The 19,856-nt window shown below is 41.6% G+C and overlaps 1 protein-coding gene across 4 annotated transcripts in view; it reads left to right on the top strand.

The window, feature by feature from the left end:
• The window catches only part of EIF4E (eukaryotic translation initiation factor 4E), a 45,566-nt gene that overhangs the window by 11,178 nt on the left and 14,532 nt on the right, over positions 1–19,856 (top strand). For 2 of the 4 annotated variants that reach the window (XM_081085701.1, XM_081085699.1), the window contains exon 2: positions 19,760–19,784. The exons of the other annotated variants lie outside the window; for them this stretch is intronic. Coding sequence is in view for 1 of the 2 variants with exons in the window: in XM_081085699.1 (XP_080941825.1) it covers positions 19,760–19,784 (25 nt within the window). In the remaining variant the exon portion in view is untranslated. The remainder of the gene's footprint in view (positions 1–19,759; positions 19,785–19,856) is intronic. 4 annotated transcript variants of the gene reach the window in all.

The following is a 19,856-nucleotide window of genomic DNA, read 5'->3' on the forward strand; positions in this document are numbered from 1 at the left end:
GCCATCTTGTGGCTGTGGGTACTGCCATATTTGAGGGCGTGATGGTCAATTAGCATATTCCCTCCTTATTGGCTGTGGGCGCCGCCATTTTTGCAGCGGCGTGAGGGTCAATTAGCATATTCCTTTATTAGATAGGTTGTGTGTGTGTGCATATATATATCTCTAGTTTAGTTGGGTGTAGAATTCTTTTAAAAAAAAATATATTTATTGATTTCAGAGAGGAAGGGAGAAGGAGAGAGAGAAACATCAATGATGAGAAAGAAACATCGATCGGCTGCCTCCTGCATGTCCCCCACTGGGAATTGATCTGGCAACCTGGGCATGTGCTCTTGACCAGAATCGAATCCATGACCCTTCAGTCTGTAGGCTGATGCTCTATCCACTGAGCAAAACTAGCTAGAGCTGGGTGTAGAGTAGAATTCTTCAGAATTTGAAGTCATTGCTTCATGGCCAGTTTCTGTTGTGCCTGTTGGTTTCTGATGGCTGTTTTTTTGTTTTTTTCTTTAATGTGACCAGTTCTCTGCCTCCCCAGAAATTTGTAAGCTCTTTCCTTGTTCCTATTTAACAATATGTTTTAGTATCAGTATTTTTAATGTTTTTATTGATTTTAGAGAGAGAGAGGAAGGAAGAGGGAGAGAGAAACATTAATCGGCTGCCTCCTATACCTGGGACCAGAACCCACAACCTGGGCATGGGGCCTGACTGGGAATCTAACTGGCGACCTTCCAGTGCATGGGATGACGCCCAACCAACTGAGCCACACTCACGAGGGCTAATATGAATATTTTTATCGGTTGTGCTGAGTACTTATTAGACTTTTTCAATATGGCAACAGCTCATATTCATCACATCTGACATTTATTATTATTAGTCACTTTTGACATTATTATTTTCCTCTTTTTTTTCTCTTGGAAACAGTTATTCAGATAGTATATCTACTGGACTGGTAACCTGACTTCAAAGATAAATTAAATCTTGCTCTCAAAATTCCTTCTCTTTTTGCTTTATTTTTGGGGAAATTTCATTTATTTTCCAACTTTTCTGCCTGATATTTTTAATTTGCAGATGTATATTCTCTCTCTCTTTCTCTCTTTCTCTCTCTCTCTCGTCTTCTGAATTTTCACTTTTATGGTTTCTTAAAATTGTTATGGTTTCTTACAATTTTTGTATGCATACAAAATCTCAACTTATTCTTTTGAAGGATACAGGTACATACTTTATTTTTATTTTTATATGTACATACTTTAAAAGACATTTTCTTTTTTGCTGTCTGTTTCCTCCAAGTCGCTTTTGAAAAAAATATATATTTTATTGAATTTTTACAGTGAGGAAGGGAGAGGGATAGAGAGTTAGAAACATCAATGTGAGAGAAACATCGATCAGTTGCCTCCTGCACACTCCTTACTGGGAATATGCCCGCAACCAAGGTACATGCCCTTGACCGGAATTGAACCTGGGACCCTTTCGTCCACAGGCCAACGCTCTATCCACTGAGCCAAACCAGTTAGGGCGCTCGTTTTTATTTTTTTATTTTTGAACCCATATGGCAGCAATCCTAGTGACTTGGAGTAGGGGGAGGGGAATTCAGGAATCTAGTTATTTCACAAACAACTCTCATATAATTCTCTTTAATTACACCCTTCCTTCACTACCCCTTTCTAAAGGTGCTGTCAGCTGCTGGACTTGAAGGATTTAACTGTGCACATTGATTAGTTACCACTTATCCTCCATCTACATTCCAGCTCTCTTAGAGCTGCTCTCCCCATAGTTGCGGGCTTAAAAAAGATGTCTTTACTATAGTTTTAGTGAAATTTTGCGAGGGAACAAAATTAGAGTCACTCATTCAAACATTTCAATGCCAGGCACTCTTAAGTGGGTAACCCAGCTCTCTGTGGACCTTACAGTTACTGCATTACTGAATAGAAAAGAAATAAAGAACAGTTACCATGACATTTTAGAAGTAACTTCTTGTTGCATTCTGATTAGAGAATACAGTGTTATATGCTTTTTCTATAACTAGGCAAAAAGTACTAGGAATAGTAAATCAAGCAAGCAATTTGCATCATTCATGTACCCAAGTGCCAGTGCCTTCAAGTGGACAGGAATTGTATATCTAACAAGTAATTTGCAGTATCCTATTCCTGTGTAATAAAAGGGTAATATGCAAATTGGCTCTAATGGTGGCACGGCCGGTCGCTATGCCACTGACCACCAGGGGGCAGATGCTGAACGCAGGAGCTGCCCCTGGTGGTCAGTGTGCTTCCACAGGGGGCGTGGAAGCCAGCTCATGGCTGGCCAGCGCAGCAGTGGTGGTGGGAGCTTCTCCTGCCTCTGCGGCAGCGCTAAGGATGTTTGGCCAGGGAGCAGGCCTAAGCCAACAGGTGGACATCCCCCAAGGGGTCCCAGATTGCGAGAGGGCACAGGGTGGGCTGAGAGATCCCCCAAGTGCATGAATTTTTGTGCACCAGGCCTCTAGTTCATAAATATAAGCTATACAACTCTACTGAGGAATGCAGTGGAGAACTTTAATAAATGAAGAATCATAATTTACTTTTGAAAAAGATTTATTATTGGAAAGATGTTAATTTTTCTTGAACGTCTAAATTCAGTACAAACTGAATCAAGAGGCCAAAATCTTTGCAGGTAGGGAGGGAACTACACTTTATACTGGATTCCACAAACTGACCTTTGGGCTATTTTTGTGTAGCCTGCTAGCTAAGAATAAATGATAGAAAGATCACCAGCCTGAAATATTTACTCTCTGGCCCTTTATAGAAAAGTTTGCAAGCGCTTGCTTTATAAAATGATTGTGAGGTTTATTTGAAAGAATAAATAAATGAGAATTGGCAGAAAATTTCTCCAAAGGAAAAGGGGCAATGGGGAACTTGTTCTACAATGAGAAAAAAACATTACTGAACAAAGATAACTTATAAACATGTCATATTGATGCATGTGGGGACTGTCAGATCACTGGAATAGAGTGAGCAGTCCAGAAGTATACTCGGGTATATATTTGGAATTCAGTATAATTTTGTTATAACAAATTTGAAACATTTAGATAGACATGAGGAAAATAAATATCAGTAATTTCAATAACAAGCTGTCCTATGGTAATACTTTGATGTACCTGTTTGTAGGTTCTTTTTTCTTACTGTATCCTTTGTGCATTTTTCTTTTCCTTTTAAATAGACTTTATTTTTTAGAGCAGGTTTAGGTTCACTACAAAATTGAGAGGAAGGTGCAGAGGGTGTTTTATGGGATGCCTCCTGCCCTCCCACATGCATAGCCTCTCCATTATAAATATCCCAGACTGGTAATTCTATTCTTTATTTTTTGAGGAGCTTCCATACTGTTTTCCATAGTGGCTCTACCAGTGTACATTACCACCAGCAGTGAGTGTGGGCCCTCTTTTTTCACGTCAGTCTCTTTGGCTTTTGAGTTCTTTCCAGTTGAACTTTTCTCGTTTGTACTTGTGTCCATCCCTCTTCGAACACTGAAGGAATCTTTCTTGAAAACAGTTGATACCAACTTAGCATGCTGTCTAATGGAGCTGCCAGTTTCTTTAACCTCATCAATGTTCTTTTGATGCTTATGAACAGTTAAATAATTATACAACACTGTCCCTTGTTGCAATTCTTTGAAGATGCCACTCTTTTTTTTTTGTCTTTCACATCTGCCTTGACTCTGCACATCATTTCCCATTCCTGCTTCTTATTAAGCTGTTTTCTTTTTTCTAGTCTCTTCTGCTTTAACTTTTCTTTTTCCTTTTCTAGCTCTTTGTTTTTGACCAGAATAGTGGGTTTACTTTTAGGAGTTTTTGTTGTTTGCTTTTTGTTAATCCTCACCCCACGATATTTTTTTCTATTGATTTTCTAGGGAGAATGGGAGGGAGTGAGAGAAGAGGGGAGAAAGACAGAGAGAGACACACATCAATGTGAGAGAGACACATCATTTGTTTTCCTCCTGCATGTACCCCGACCAAGGCCAGGGATTGAACCTGCAGCCCAGGCACATGCCGTTGACCTGGAATTGAACCCACAACCCTTTGGTGCATGGACTGATGCTCCAACCACTGAGCAGCACTGGCCAGGGCAGGAGTTTTTGGTTAATGATTTTAGCTATGCCATCAGCCCTGCCCACATTAGTTTCAATACTAGCTTCTGCAGTATTTTCATTGTCATAGTATTCAACTTATGTTCATTGTCAGCTTCTTTTTCATTTTCAGAAAAGTGGCTCTTTTCCAGTCCATACCTTTCTATAGAATCTCCAATGTTGGTAGCATCTCTGTCCTCATCTTCCAGCTCCAATGCTACAGCCCTGGCTGCCATTTTATCTTATTTTTTTAGTGACTTTTTCAGCCCCCACCCACCCCACTCACGTGAGCTCTTAATGGCCAGGGTCATATTTCCACACTGAAAGCATCCCTTCCATAGTTACTTTTACATGAGTCTTCTGGTAGCCTTTGGTTTAAGCAGATTGACATTTAATTTTTGTTCTTAGACTTGTTATCATTCTAGAGCAGTGGTTCTCAACCTTCTGGCCCTTTAAATACAGTTCCTCATGTTGTGACCCAACCATAAAATTATTTTCTTTGCTACTTCATAACTGTAATGTTGCTACCATTATGAATCATAAATATCTCATATGCAGGATGGTCTTAGGCGACCCCTGTGAAAGGGTCGTTCGACCGCAAAAGGGGTCGCAACCCACAGGTTGAGAACCGCTGTCCTAGAGCATCACATATTTATTTCTTAGATCTCTATTATCACACTCTGAATTTATAATTTTGTCCTAAGCTATATAGCTGTGCAGAGTAACTTGGTTTTTGAGATATTAGTGCTACCTTGACAGTTAGTTTAGCCTATCTAATAATAGACAAACATGGTAATTAACCATACCTCCGACACACTTCCCATTGGCTAATCAGGGCAATATGCAAATTAACTGCCAACCAAGATGGTGGCCGGCAGCCAGGCAGCTGAAGCGAACAGGAGGCTTGCTCCAGTGATGGAGGAAGCCAAGGTTCCCCGCCTGCTGCTGCCGGCCCCTGAGTTGCACTCTAAGAAACAATGTTGCAATTACAGAAGCTAAACAAACCCCAGAAACCTGCTTTCAGCCAGCCGGGCCTCGGAGCTGGAGCTGCAACAGTGTTTCAATTATAGTTGCCAAACAAACCCAGATACCTGATTTCAGCAGCTGAGGTCTCGGAGCTGGAGCCGAGCTTCAGAGCTAAAGCCAGCTCTCAGTTCCAGTGACAGCCATAGAAGGTAAATAAATCCCAGAATAAAAAAAGAAAGAAAAAAAGAAGAGGTTGGGAGTTTCAGTCACCTGCCAGCCTGAAAATGGCCCTCAGCCCCTCACCCAGACTGGCCAGGCACCCCATTGGGGACCCTCACCCTGAAGGGGGTGTGACCAGCTGCAAACAACCATCATCCCCTCATCCAGGCTGGCCAGGCACCCTGATCCGGGACACCCTTCAGGGCAAACCAGCCGGCCCCCAGCCCTGCACCAGGCCTCTATCCTATATAGTAAAAGGGTAATATGCAAACTGACCCCAACAGCAGAAGGACTGGGAATGACTGGCCACTATGACACACACTGACCACCAGGGGCAGACGCTCAATGCAGGAGCTGCCCTCTGGTGGTCAGGGCACTCTCACATGGGAGGAGCTCTGCTCAGCCACAAGCCAGGCTGATGGCTGCCAGTACAGCGGTGGTGGTGGGAGTCTCTCCTGCCTCTTCAGCAGCGCTAAGAATGCCCGACTGCAGTTTAGGCCTGCTCCCCGCTGGCAAGTGGACATCCCCCGAGGGCTGCCGGGCTGTCAGAGGGATGTCTGATTGCCATCTTAGGCCCAATCCTCCGGGGAGCGGGCCTAAGCCAGCAGGTGGTCACCCCCTGAGGGATCCCAGACTGCAAGAAGGCACAGGCCGGGCTGAGGGACCCCCCCTTCCCCCCGAGTGCACAAAATTTTGTTCACTGGGCCTCTAGTTTTAAACATAATAAGATGCCTACAAGTTTTTATAGTAGTTAAAAGTTAAGGATATGTGCATTCAAGTTTGATATGTTTTGTTAATCCTAGCCCAAGGATATTTTTCCATTGATATTTCTTTTTTCTTTTTAGAGAGGGGAAGGGAAAGGAGAGATGGAGAGAGAGAAACATAGATGTGAGAGAGACACATTGATTGGTTGCCTTCCAAATGCATCCCGACCTGCACTGGGGATTGAGCCTGCAACTGAGATATGTGCCCTTGATGGGAATTGAACCCTTGATCCTTCAGTCCGAGGGCCGATGCTCTAATTAACCACTTATCCAGACTGGCCAGGGCTCAAGTTTAAAATTGTTCAAGATCAGAAACTCAAGTGTGGCTTGTAGAGATTTTTTTATATGCTAGTAAAATGTGGTTAAGTATAGCTTGCTGTCTATCTAAAAATGTCAGTTTTTATCTATAGTGCAACAAATTTAAGCAACTATGTTCACACAAGTCTAGTGTTAGTCATTACTACTTAATTAGATTAGTGTTACCTAGTAGATTAAACATCTACATGTTGCATTTTACAATATTTTTATTTTTAATGATTTATTTTAAAACGTCTTTATTGTTGAAAGTATTAAATATGTCCCTTCTTTTTGCCCATTGACCCCCTCTCCAGCCTGCCTAGCTTCTCCTCCCCCCAGGCCTTTACCACCCTATTATCTGTGTCCATGGATTATGTATATATGCATGCAAGGTCTTTGGTTGATTACTTCCCACCCACTGCCTCTCCCCTTAGATTCTATACTGTGTTCCATGTTTCCATGTCTCTGGATCCACTTTCTTCATTAGTTTATTTTGTTACTTAGATTCCACATGAGTGACATCATGTGATACTTGTCCTTCTCTGACTGACTTATTTCACTTAGCATGCTGTCTCAAAGAGTAAGAGATTCTTTTTTTTTTTTTTTTACTACCACAGCTTTTTTTTTTCTTACCAAGGCAAGCCTGAGAGTTTATTTTCTAAGAAATGCGCTTCTTTCTCATGGGAGAACAATTCTTGAAACTAGGAGACAACCCACAAAGGAGTTTGGTGAATGCTCATAATGTCACTAAGGCCATATTGAGTCATTTGCCTCTCCTCTTCTATTAAAGCTGTAGACATAGCCCTTGTTAGTGCCTTTTTGTTTTATGAACATGCTCCATTGTGGTTCAGACCAGCAGTGCAAAAAGGTGAAAGCATTTTATTGAACTAGATGAGCAAGTGATTTCTCAGGGATTTACCCTTGATCTTTTCAAAGACAACATTTGCATAACTAAATTGGGACTTTGTGTTTTTTGGGTTTGTTGTTTTTTTTTTTTTTAAGAAAAATGATCTTAAATATAATGTTAGATGCAATAAACACCAATTATTCATGAAAAATGATCTTACATATAGTAATATTACATGCAGTAAACATTTCAAGAATGAAAGAACTTTAAGTATAATAATATTACCAAAACTGTACTAACATAGTATATCACAAAAGTTGTAGGAGATATTAAAAATCTGCAAATAACAGTATTACTTATATTCTAGTATATTTTCCCCCCATCTGGCTCTATTTTTGTTCATCAGTTTATGTTCATTATATTCCACAAATGAGTGAGATCATATGATATTTATCTTTCTCTGACAGGGTTATTTTGGTTAGCATGATGCTTTTTTTTTTTTTAAATATATTTTATTGATTTTTTTTACAGAGAGGAATGGAGAGGGATAGAGAGAAACATCGATGAGAGAGAAACATCGATCAGCTGCCTCCTGCATACTCCCTACTGGGTATGTGCCTGCAACCAAGGTACATGCCTTTGACTAGAATCAAACCTGGGACCCTTGAGTCCACAGGCCAAAGCTCTATCCACTGAGCAAAACCGGTTAGGGCCGTGGTCAGCAAACTGCGGCTCTTTGGCCCCTTGAGTGTGGCTCTTCCTAAGCCTTAGGAGTACCCTAATTAAGTTAATAACAATGTACCTACCTATATATAGTTTATAAAAAATTTGGCTCTCAAAAGATATTTCAATCTTTGTACTGTTGATATTTGACTCTGTTGACTAATTAGTTTGCCGACCACTGGATTAGGGCAGCATGATGCTTTTAAAGTCTGTTTTGTCAGATATGAGTATTGCTACTCCAGCTTTTATTTTTTTTCCATTTACATGGAAAATATTTTTCCTTCCCTTCACTTTGATCCTGTGTGTGTCTTTCGTTTTGAGGTGGGTTTCTTGTAGACAGCATATAGTTGGGTCATATTTTTGTATCCGTTCAGCTACCCTACACCTTTTGATTGGAGCATTTAATCCATTTACATTTCAGGTTATTAATGAGAGATATTTATTTATAACCATTTTAATTCTGTATGGCTAGGTTTCTCTGTTTCTTCTTCTCAGCAATCCCTTACAGCAGTCCCTTTAGCATTTCTTGTAATGCTGGCTTGGTGGTGATGAACTCCTTTAGCCTTTTTTTTTGTCTGGGAAGCTCTTTATTTGACCTTCTGTTTTGAATGATAACCTTGCTGGATATAGTAATCTTGGACTCAGATCCTTGTTTTTCTTGAGTACTTCATGCCATTCCCTTCTGGCCTGTAGAGTTTCTGATGAGAAATTAGGTGTCAGCCTTATGGGAACTCCTTTGTAGGTAATAGTTTTCTCTTGCTGCCTTTAAGATTCTCTCTTTGTCTTTAAGTTTTGGCATTTTTATTATGATGTGTCTGGGTGTGGTCTGTTTGGGTTCTTCTTGTTTGGGGTTCTCTGTGCCTTCTGAACATGTGTGACTTTTTCCTTTACCAGGTTAGGGAAGTTTTCTACCATTATTTTTTCAAACACCTTCTCTATTCCTTTCTCCCTTTCTGCCTCTTCTGGCACACCTGCTATTCTAATATTGTTATGTTTCACATTGTCCCACAGCTCCCTTAAGCTGTCCTCCTGTTTTTGTTTTTTTTCTTTTTGGTTCTCTAATTGAGTGATATTTTCAACTCTGTCTTCTAATTCACCGATTCTATCCTCAGCTTCCCCTAATCTTCTGTGTATTCCTTACAATGTGTTCTTTATTTGTGTTATGTCATTCTTTATCTCAGACTGTTCTTTTTTCATAGTTACTGTATCTTTTTTCATACTGTTGAACATTTTTACCATCATTAGTCTGAACTCTGTTTCAGATAAATTTCTTATTTCTGCTTCATTTATCTCTTCTTCTGGAGAATTCTCTAGTTCTTTCATTTGAGGGTTGTTTCTTTGTTTTCTCATTTTGGTTGTCCGTTTGGGTTTGTGACTATGTTTTAGGTAGATCTTCTATACCTCTCCATCTCTAGTGCAAGACAGTGTTAAAGGCTGTTTCTGACTAATTGGATCAGGCAAAGACTCAACGCCTCCAGAGACTGCCTCTGTCTACAGACTAATAGGATTCCAACTTGAATTGCCCCCAGGCAATCATCCTCAGGTGTGGCGAGTGTTTTTTCAACAGGGTGGGGCAGTTGCTTCTGCCTGGAAGCTAATTGTTACTTTAATCTCTCAAGTGCCCTCAGGGCAAGGTTTTTTCCAATAGGGTGTGTCCACTGTCTTCTCCCCAGGCAAGGCAGATGTCTGTGTGGGAAAGATGTCCTCTGCTGCATGAGGGAATGACTCAGCCCAGGAAACTTGGGGTGTCTGCCTTATGAGCTATATCCCTGAGACCCCAGTCCTGTGTTCTGCTCTCACAGCTCCAGTCCACTTCACCCTCTCTCTGCCAGAGCACAAGGTGGGTGGCTCCACAGGGAATTTTTGTGCATTGGCCCTTTAAGAGGGTACCCTAACTTTCAGCTGCCACTCCCTGGCTGACAGCACCCCACTGCTTTTCACAGCTAGTTGTTACGTGGGTACCCTCCTCAGTTTGATGCTCTCTGCTGGGGAGCCCAGCTTCGGGATTAGATCCCAGAGTTCTCAGTGGCACCCCCCACAGCTGAGATATCTCTCTGGGACTTCAGTTGTTGTCTGTGGGTGCCCGGCCAGCCCGTGCTTCTGCACCTCCTACCAGTCTCTATGCGGTCTCCATCTTCAGTCCTTGGGTATCAGGGTTCTCTCCTGTGAGTTTTCCATTGATTATTCAGGAAGCCTTTCTGTATTTCCAGCTTGTTCCTGGGAGCATGTTTGTGTAGCATCCTCCTACTTTGCCACCATTTTTAATCTACTACTAGAGGCCCAGTGCACAAATTTGTGTGGTGGGGAGGGGGGTTGGCCTGCCCGGCCCTCATCAGGCCCCGATCAGTGCCCAGGGTCGTGTGGGCTAAAGGGAGGGGCTGAGGGTGATTGGCCAGTGGGCCCCGCCCCCATTTGGGGTGGGGCCGATTGGGGGTGGGCACTGCCATGGGGAGGGGCTGTGGGTGGTGGGCCGGCTGCTTAGCCCTCGAATAGGGTGGGGGAGCCCATTGGGAGTCAGTGGCCGGAGGAGGGGCCGTGGGAGGTTGGCCAGCCAGCCCCACTCCTGATTGGTATGGGTGGGGCCGATCGGGGGCGGAGCTGGCTTGGGGGAGGGAACATGGGCGATCGGGTTGGTGGGAGCTGATCGAGGGTGGGGCCGGCCATGGGGAGGGGCTGTGGGTGGTGGGCTGGCCGGCCCTGCCCCCCAAAGGTCACCCCTAACTACCCTCCCCTGGCGGCCCTGTCATCCCTAACTGCCCTGCCCTGCAGGCTTGGTCCCCCCCCAAAGTGCCCTCACCTGCAGGGCCGGTTGCCCCCAACTGCCCTCCCCTGCTGGCCTAGTCTCCCCTAACTGTCCTCTCCTGCAGGCCTGGTACCCCCCCCCCCCAACTGCCCTCCCCTGCTGGCCATCTTGTGTCCACATGGGGGTGGCCATCTTGTGTGTTTGAGTGATGGTCAGTTTGCATACTGGTTGTGACTAATTAGCATATCAGTGCTAATTAGCATATCCCTCTCAGTATCGGAGTGATGGTCAATTTGCATACCAATTGTGACTAATTGGCATATCCTGTCATAACTAATTAGCATACCTGGGCTAATTAGCATGTCCCTCTCTTATTACGTAGGATGACTACCACAGCTTTTTAAAAATCTCGTCTACTGATGGGTACTTGGACTATTTCCAGATCTTAGCTATTGTAAATTGTGCTGCTAATGAACCAAGAAGCTCATACATTCTTTCTGATGGGTGTTTTGGGTTTCCTAGGATATATTCCTAGAAGTGGTATTGCTGGGTCAAATGGCAGTTCCATATTTAATTTTTTGAGTAAACTCCATACTGTTTTCCATAATGGCTGTACCGGTCTGCATTCCCATCAGCCGTGTACTAGGGTTCCCTTTTCTTCATATCTTCACCAGCACTGGTCATTTGTTGATTTGTTGATGGTAGTCATTTTGACAGGTGAGGTGATCTCATTGTCGTTTCAATTTACATCTCTATGATGATCAGTGACTTTGAGCATTTTTCATATGTCTCTTGGCCATTTGTATGTCCATTTTGGAGAAGTGTCTATTTAGGTCCTTTGCCCATTTTTTTTCTTTTCTTTTTTTTAAATATATTTTATTGATTTTTTTTACAGAGAGGAAGGGAGAGAGATAGAGAGTTAGAAACATTGATGAGAGAGAAACATCGATCAGCTGCCTCCTGCACATCTCCTATTGGGGATGTGCCCACAACCAAGGTACATGCACTTGACCGGAATCGAACCTGGGACCTTTCAGTCCTCAGGCCAATGCTCTATCCACTGAGCCAAACCGGTTTCGGCATTTGCCCATTTTTTAATTGAATTGTTTGTCTTCCTTTTATTAAGTTGTATGAGTTTCTTATGTATTTTGGATACTAACCCTTTATTAGATGTATAGTTGCCAAATATTTCTTCTATACAGTGGGCTCCCTTTTCATTTTGTTGAAAGTTTCTTTTGCTGTGCAGAAGCTTTATTATTTTGATGTCCCATTGTTTATTTTCTCCTTAGTTTCCTTTGCCCAAGGAGATGTATCTGTAAACATATTGCTATGAGAGATGTCTGAGATTTTGCTGCCTATGGTTTTTTTCCTATATTTTTAAGGTTTTGTTACTTACATTTAAGTCTTTTATCCATTTTTTGAGTTTATTCTTGTGTATGGTACAAGTTGGTCTAGTTTCATTTTTTTGCATGTTTCTGTCCAATTTCCCCAACATCATTTATTGAAGAGACTGTCTTGACTCCATTGTATGCTCTTCCCTTCTTTGTCAAATATTAATTGAGCATAATTGCTTAGGTCGATTTCTGGGGTCTCTGTTTTGTTTCATTGGTCTATATGTCTTGTGCCAGTAACAGGCTGTTTTGATTATGGTGGCTTTGTAGTAGCTTGATATCTGGTATTGTGATTCCTCCAACTTTGTTCTTCTTAAGATTGCATTTTAATAGGGATTGCATTGAATCTGTAGATTGACTTGGATAGTATGGACATTTTAATGATGTTAAGTCTACCCATTCATGAACACAGTATATTCGTCCACTTGTTTATATCTTCCTTTATCTCTTTTTTCAAAGACCTGTAGTTTTCCGAGTATAAGTCTTTTAACCTCCTGGTTAAGTTTATTACTAAGTATCTTAATATTATTGTTGTAATGGTAAATGGGATTGTTTGTTTAGCTTCTCTTTCTGAGAATTCATTATTGGTGTACAAAAAAGCCAAGACCCACCCCTGTGCCCACCGCTGCCTCGCAGCCCACAGTTCCTTTCAAGGTGCACGGATTCGTGCACTGGGCCTCTAGTTGTTTAATAACTTGCTATTTAGCCTCCATGTGTTCGAATGTTTTATCTTTCTTTTTTTTTTTTAAACTATAGTTGATTTTTATTTCATTTCACTGTGATCTGAGAAGATGTTTGATATGATTTCAATCTTCTTGAACTTGTAGAGACTTGTTTTGTGTCCTAACATGTGGCCTGTCTTTGCGAAAGACCATGTGCACTTGAGTAGAATATATATTCCTCAGCTTTGGGGTGAAGTTTTCTATAAATGTCAATTAAATCCATGTGATCCAGTGTGTTCTTCAGAGTCACTGTTTCCTTGTTAATTTTTGTCTGGAAGATCTAGCCAGTGAAGTCAGTGGGATGTTAAAGTCTCCTACTATGACTATATTGTTGTCCTTCTCTCCTTTAAAGTCCTCTAGAAGTTTTTTTTATATATTTAGGTGCTCCTATATTGGGTGCATATTTGTTTACCAGGATTATAGCCTCTTGTTGGATCTATCCCTTTAGTATTATGTAGTGATCTTTGTTGTCTCTTGTGATGACCTTCATTTTGAAGTCTATTTTGTCAGATAATGAGTATTGCTACACCAGCTTTTTTTTCCTTTTCCATTTGCATGGAAAAATTTTTCTCATCTTTCGCTCTCATCTTGTGTCAGTCTTTTGTTCTGAGGTGGGTTTCTTACAGACAGCATATAGTTGGGTCATGTTTTTGTATCCATTCAACTACCCTATGTCTTTTGCTTTGAGCATTTAATCCATTTACATTTAAGGTTATTGATAGGTACTTATTTACTGCCATTTTAATTCTCTATGCCTAAGTTTCTCCCTCTATTTCTTCTTCTCATTATAGCATTCCCTTTAGTATTTCTTATCATGCTTGCTTGAGATGTACTCCTTTAGCCTTTTTTTTTTTTTTTGATGGGAAACTCTTTATTTGACTATTTTGAATGATAGCTTTGCTGGATATAGTAATCTTGGTTTCAGATCCTTGCTTGTAGAATTTCTGATAAGGAATCAGATGACAGCCCTATGAGAGCTCCTTTGAAGGTAACAATTTGCTTTTCTCTTGCTGCCTTTAGGATTCTTTCTTTGTCTTTAATTTTTGACATTTTGATTAGGATGTGTCTGGGCATGGGCCTGTTTGCTCAGGACTCTCTGTGCCTTCTGAATTTGTGTAACTTTTTCTTTCACCAGATTAGGTAAGTTTTCTGCCATTATTTCTGCTATTCCTTTCTCCCTTTCTGCCTATTCTGGCACTCCTATGCCAATATTGTTATGTTGTCCCACAGCTCCCTTAAGCTGTCCTTCTGTCTCTTAGTGGTTTTTTTTCCTTTTTGGTTCCCTGATTGATTTTTTTTCTACCCTGTCTTCTAATTCACTGATTCGATCCTCAGCTTCCCCTAATCTGCTTTGTATTCCTTCCAATGTGTTCTTCATTTGTGCTATGTCATTCTTTATTTCCGTTTTCATAGTTACTATATCTTTTCGCATGCTGTTGATCATCTTTATCATTATTCTGAACTCTGTATGAGATAAATTTCTTATCTCTATTTCATTTATCTTTTCTGGAGAATTCTCTAGTGCTTTCATTTTTGTTTTTCTTTTGTGTTCTCATTTTGGCTGCCTGTTTGGGTTTGTGACTGTGTATTAGGTAGATCTGCTATGCCTCTCAGTCTCTACTGCAGGACAGTGTTAATCCTGTTTCTGACTAATTAGATCAGGCAAAGACTCATAGCCTCCAGAGACTACCTCTGCCTGTAGACCAGGGGTGGGCAAACTTTTTGACTCGAGGGCCACAATGGGTTCTTAAACTGGACCGGAGGGCCAGAACAAAAGCATGGATGGAGTGTTTGTGTGAACTAATATAAATTCAAAGTAAACATCATTACATAAGAGGGTATGGTCTTTTTTTTTTTTTTTTTTTTAGTTTTATTCATTTCAAACGGGCCGGATCTGGCCCACGGCTGCTGTAGACTAATTGGATTGCCTTGAGTACCTCTCAGGCAATTTTCCACAGGTGTGGCAAGAGTTTTTCCAACAGGGGCCATTGCTTCTGCCTGGAGGCTAATTGTTATTCTCATTTTCTTTTTTTTTTTTTGATTAGTTAAACCTTTATTGTTCAGATTATTACATTTGTTCCTCTTTTTTCCCCCCATAACTCCCCTCCACCCAGTTCCCACCCCACCCTCCTCCCTCACTTCCCACCCACTGTCCTCATCCATAGGTGTACGATTTTTGTCCAGTCTCTTCCCACATCCCCCTCACCCCTTTCCTTCCCAAGAATTGTAAGTCCACTCCCTTTCTATGCCCTTGATTCTGTTATATTCACCAGTTTATTCTGTTCATCAGATTTTTTATTCACTTGATTTTTAGATTCACTTTTTGATAGATATGTATTTGTTCATAATTTTTATCTTTACCTTTTTCTTCTTCCTCTTCTTAAAGAATACCTTCCAGCATTTCATATAATACTGGTTTGGTGGTGATGAACTCCTTTAGATTTTTCTTATCAGTGAAGCTCTTCATCTGACCTTCAATTCTGAATGATAGCTTTGCTGGATAAAGTAATCTTGGTTGTAGGTTCTTGGCATTCATCACTTTGAATATTTCTTGTCACTCCCTTCTGGCTTGCAAAGTTTCTGTCGAGAAATCAGCTGACAGTCGTATGGGTATTCCCTTGTAGGTAACTGCCTTTCTTTCTCTTGCTGCTTTTAAGATTCTCTCTTTGTCTTTTGCTCTTGGCATTTTAATTATGATGTGTCTTGGTGTGGTTCTCTTTGGATTCCTTTTGTTTGGGGTTCTCTGCGCTTCCTGGACTTGTAAGTCTCTTTCTTTCACCAGGTGGGGAAGTTTTCTGTCATTATTTCTTCAAATAGGTTTTCAATATCTTGCTCTCTCTCTTCTTCTGGCACCCCTATAATTCGGATGTTGGTACACTTGAAGCTGTCCCAGGGGCTCCTTACACTATCTTCGTATTTTTGGATTCTTTTTTTATTTTGCTTTTCTGGTTGGGTGTTTTTTTTTTTTTTTTTTTTTTTTTTAATATATTTTATTGCTTTTTTACAGAGAGGAAGGGAGAGAGATAGAGAGTTAGAAACATCGATGAGAGAGAAACATCGATCAGCTGCCTCCTGCACATCTCCTACTGGGGATGTGCCTGCAACCCAGGTACATGCCCTTGACCGGAATCGAACCTGGGACCTTTCAGTCCGCAAGCCGACGCTCTATCCACTGAGCCAAACCGGTTTTGGCTGGTTGGGTGTTTTTTGCTTCTTCGCATTTCAAATCATTGACTTGATTCTTGCGCTCCTCTGGTCTGCTGTTGGGAGTCTGTATAATATTCTTTATTTCAGTCAGTGTATGCTTAAGTTCTAGTTGGTCTTTTATCACAACCTCGAGGGGCTCATTAGATTTCTTGTAGGTCTCATTAAGTTTATCGGAAGTTTCTAGAAAATTCTTGAAAAACCTAAAAAGTGTGGTTTTAAACTCTATATCCAGTCGTTTGCTTTCCTCCATTTCTGTCATTTGTGTCCTTTTTCTTTGTCTCCGCATTTTTTATGCTTCCCTGTGTTGATAAAGTGGTTTTCTGTGTTAAGTGTCCACTAGGGCCCAGTGGACACTCTTGGTGCACCCCCTTGTGGTCTTTGTGCACAGTCTTGTAGTTAAAGCCTTGATTGTTGTTGGTATCACTGGGAGGAATTCACCTCCAGGCTAATTGGCTGTGAGAATCAGCTGTGTCTTCAGTGGGAGAACTTTTGTGCTGGAAATACCCCTCCGGGCCAAGATTTGCTTCAATGGGGCTTTGGTGATCACTGAGTCTGTCCCCTGAGTGTGTCCTTTATGGTTCCACGGAGCTGCAAACTGGATGGTCCCACTCTGACCTCTGGGTACCTTGGCTCCTGGATCTCTAGGGAGGTGTTAATCTAGCCTCTGCCTTAGGCTATCCAGCAAAAGCCTCCCTGCAGGGCTTGGGCAGGGTGGGTCCCACGGGATCAACAGGGCGGGGCTAGCAGTTATGGCTGCTCTCAGAGGCTCCGCTTCTCAATGTCCTGGTAATCGCTGCAAGCCCCTCCGAGAGAAAGCTGCCTTCGAGTTCCGACCAATGCCAGACAGTCCCCCTTCTCCCGTATGAGTCTGGGTCCCCAGAGACTCACCCGGAACTGGAGCTCAGAGCCTGAGACTCCCTCCTGATTGAAAACGACAACCGCGCCCTCAGCCGCCAGCCCGCTCCGTGTGCACCTCCACACCTTAGTATTTTACTTCCACACTGCGCCTCCTCTGAGTGTCGGTATGCTTTTCTCTTTCCTTCTAGTTGTAGAATTTCCACTCAGTCAGCCTTCCTGTGGTTCTGGATGATGTCCGTTCCATCTTTGAGTTGTATTTTTGAAGTGGTTGTTCGAGGCAGCAAACTCCGGTGTTTACCTATGCCGCCATCTGCTCCTTATATCTTTAATGTATAGTGCCTTCAGTTTACTGAAATGTTGGGTTTGTAACTGCAGCTGTCTTTTGCAGTATGGACATTTCTATTAATACCCCCGTGGTCTTTCCAACCAACCAAAAAAATAGTGATTCAAGGAAGGGGGAATATAAGAAAGTGATATTGGACATGGGTTACCAGTAGTATTGTTATACATTATTTGGTGCTGTGATGTTGAACTTGCCCAAAATTATACAACTGTGAATGGCAGAGCTGGGATTCCAAAGAGTACTAAAGAGTATGTGATCTAATCCAGTGCTACTTATAGTCTGTGATCTAAACCAGTGTTTCTTATACTTCAGTAGAAAATTATTTATTTTAAAACTATTTCCAATCTAATGTTTCTCTAAAATAGGATAGAGATGAAAAACTGCACGTATAGTATAAGGCTGAATTTGACATTATTGGTTTCTACAGACATAAAGGTACTGTCAAACGACTAGAAAGCTTTCTAGATGTTTACTTCCTACTGCTATACTTAATCTGGCTATCTATAGATATAAAAGCCTAAGTGACCATTACTACTGAATGACCGGTTGACCAGTCGCTATGACGTGCACTGACCACTAGGGGGCAGTCGCTCAATGCAGGAGCGTCAGTGCGCTCCCAGAGCCAAGCCAACCTCCCGGAGGTGGCTCTTTCCCCCTGGCCACCCCGCCCGCCCCCATTTGTCCCAATTGGGCTGTCTCGCAAGGGAGTGGGACCGCAGGAGGTTGGCCTGCTGGCCCCTCCTCCGATGGCCCTGATCGGGGGGCGGCAGGCCAACCTCCCGGGTCCGCCCCCCAGCTGGCTGGCCCCCAGTTAGGCTTCGATTGTTGGCCAGGCTGAGGGACCCCACCTGTGCACGAATTCATGCACTGGGCCTTTAGTACAAATATAACCAGCAGAAATCTGTGGACCACACTTTGAGCTACTGCTTCAAACCTTTATTAGTGTCCGGAGAACAATTTATTTTTGCATACTTCAAATTAAGGCTTAGGTGATGTCCTAACCTCCAGAAAAAGTCCTGAAAGTTCTTAGTTCTTAGTAAATATATTTGTTTAGTGAAGTAATAGAGGACACAAATTGGGTGTCCTGAGGGGAAGGCTCATTATTTCTGGAAAAGTGTGTGGGTTGAGGGTTGGAGAGAAATTGAATGTTCATAACCATGGAAGAACAACACACCATGGTTTTGGAATTTAACCCATGTAAATTTGAACATGGTGAGAAGAAGAATCTAAACTTTAGTCTGGTGTTTTAAAAACAAACCTATGTAAATTATCCTAAATTTGGAAACTGTCTAGCTTTTTGATATTAGGATTGTCCCACAAGGTTAATATGCCTAATACATGTGTTGATTTTTGCAGAATGTAAAAATCTCCTGAGATTCTTTGCAACTGATTATTAAACTGATTGTCCTACCCTTGCTCAACATTTTTCTTCCCCTTTAGCTATCTTCTATTGCTATGACAGCTACTGAACCCCAAGACCACTAAATTATAAAACTGTACAATTTTTATTTGAATCTCATAAGCTCAGCAAATCCAAAACCAGGTTTAACATTTTGCATTCAAACTGGTTGTCTTTTTTTTTTTTTTATCATCTGTATTTAACCACTTTGACTTGTCAGTTATTGGCTTCTGTTGCTCACAAGATGAAAGGTACACTTTTAGCCTGATCTTTGAGGCCTTTTACAATCTTACTCTCGCCTACCATTCTAGCTTTGTCTGATTTCAAGAACCTGTTCTTTCAGTCTTACTGGTGCTTTACCATCTGGATAAACACACTGCACCATCTCATGACTTTACCCATTTGAAATGTGTTATACAATGTGTTTCAAGTGCAGATTCTCTTTTGAGTCAAAAATGTATTTGGCCAAGCCGGTGTGGTTCAGTGGTTGAGTGTCGACCTATGAACCAGGAGGTCATGGTTCAATTCCCATTCAGGGTACATGCCCAGGTTGTGGGCTAGAGGGGGGTGTGCAAGAGGCAGTTAATCAGTGATTCGCCCTCATCATTATGTTTCTTTTTCTCTCTCTTCCTCTCTGAAATAAAAGTATTAAAAAACTAAATAATGGGTTGTTGAAATAACTAGATCTAATCATTACAAAATATGACTTAAAAGAAAATTTATACTGAGGAACTATGCCCTTTTATATAGTTTTTAATATTAAAATTTTCATAAGCAATTTGTCATAATTTCTAAATCTTACTAGATTTGGTGTATGCCATGTGAAGGAGTATTTTCAGAGAGTACTTTAGTATTTTGCATACCATCTTAAGAGCTCATTGAATGAGTAAGAACAGACTGAACTCAGCAGAATGCAGAATTGGTGAAGTCAAAGATAGGCCAAAAGAAAAGATTCAAACAAACACAGAGAGGGAGGAGGAAAGAATAGATGGTAAGAAACAGATGGGCTCTGGCTGGTGTGGCTCAGTTGGTTGAACAATGTCCCCTGCACTGAAGGGTCACGGGTTTGATTTCTGGTCAGGACACATACCCAGGTTGTGGGTTTGGTCCCTGGTCGGTGTGTGTATCGGAGGCAACCAATCAATGTTTTCTCTCTCTCCCTCTCCCTTTCTCCCTTTCTCTCTCTAGAATCAATGAAAGAACATATCCTCAGGTGAGGATTAAAAAAAAGTTAATCAAGTTCTTGGGTGTAGCACTGTGATCATTGGCATTACAATTGTGAGCA

Source organism: Myotis nattereri (assembly GCF_964212035.1).
Source record: "Myotis nattereri genome assembly, chromosome: 1".
NCBI lineage: Eukaryota > Metazoa > Chordata > Mammalia > Chiroptera > Vespertilionidae > Myotis > Myotis nattereri.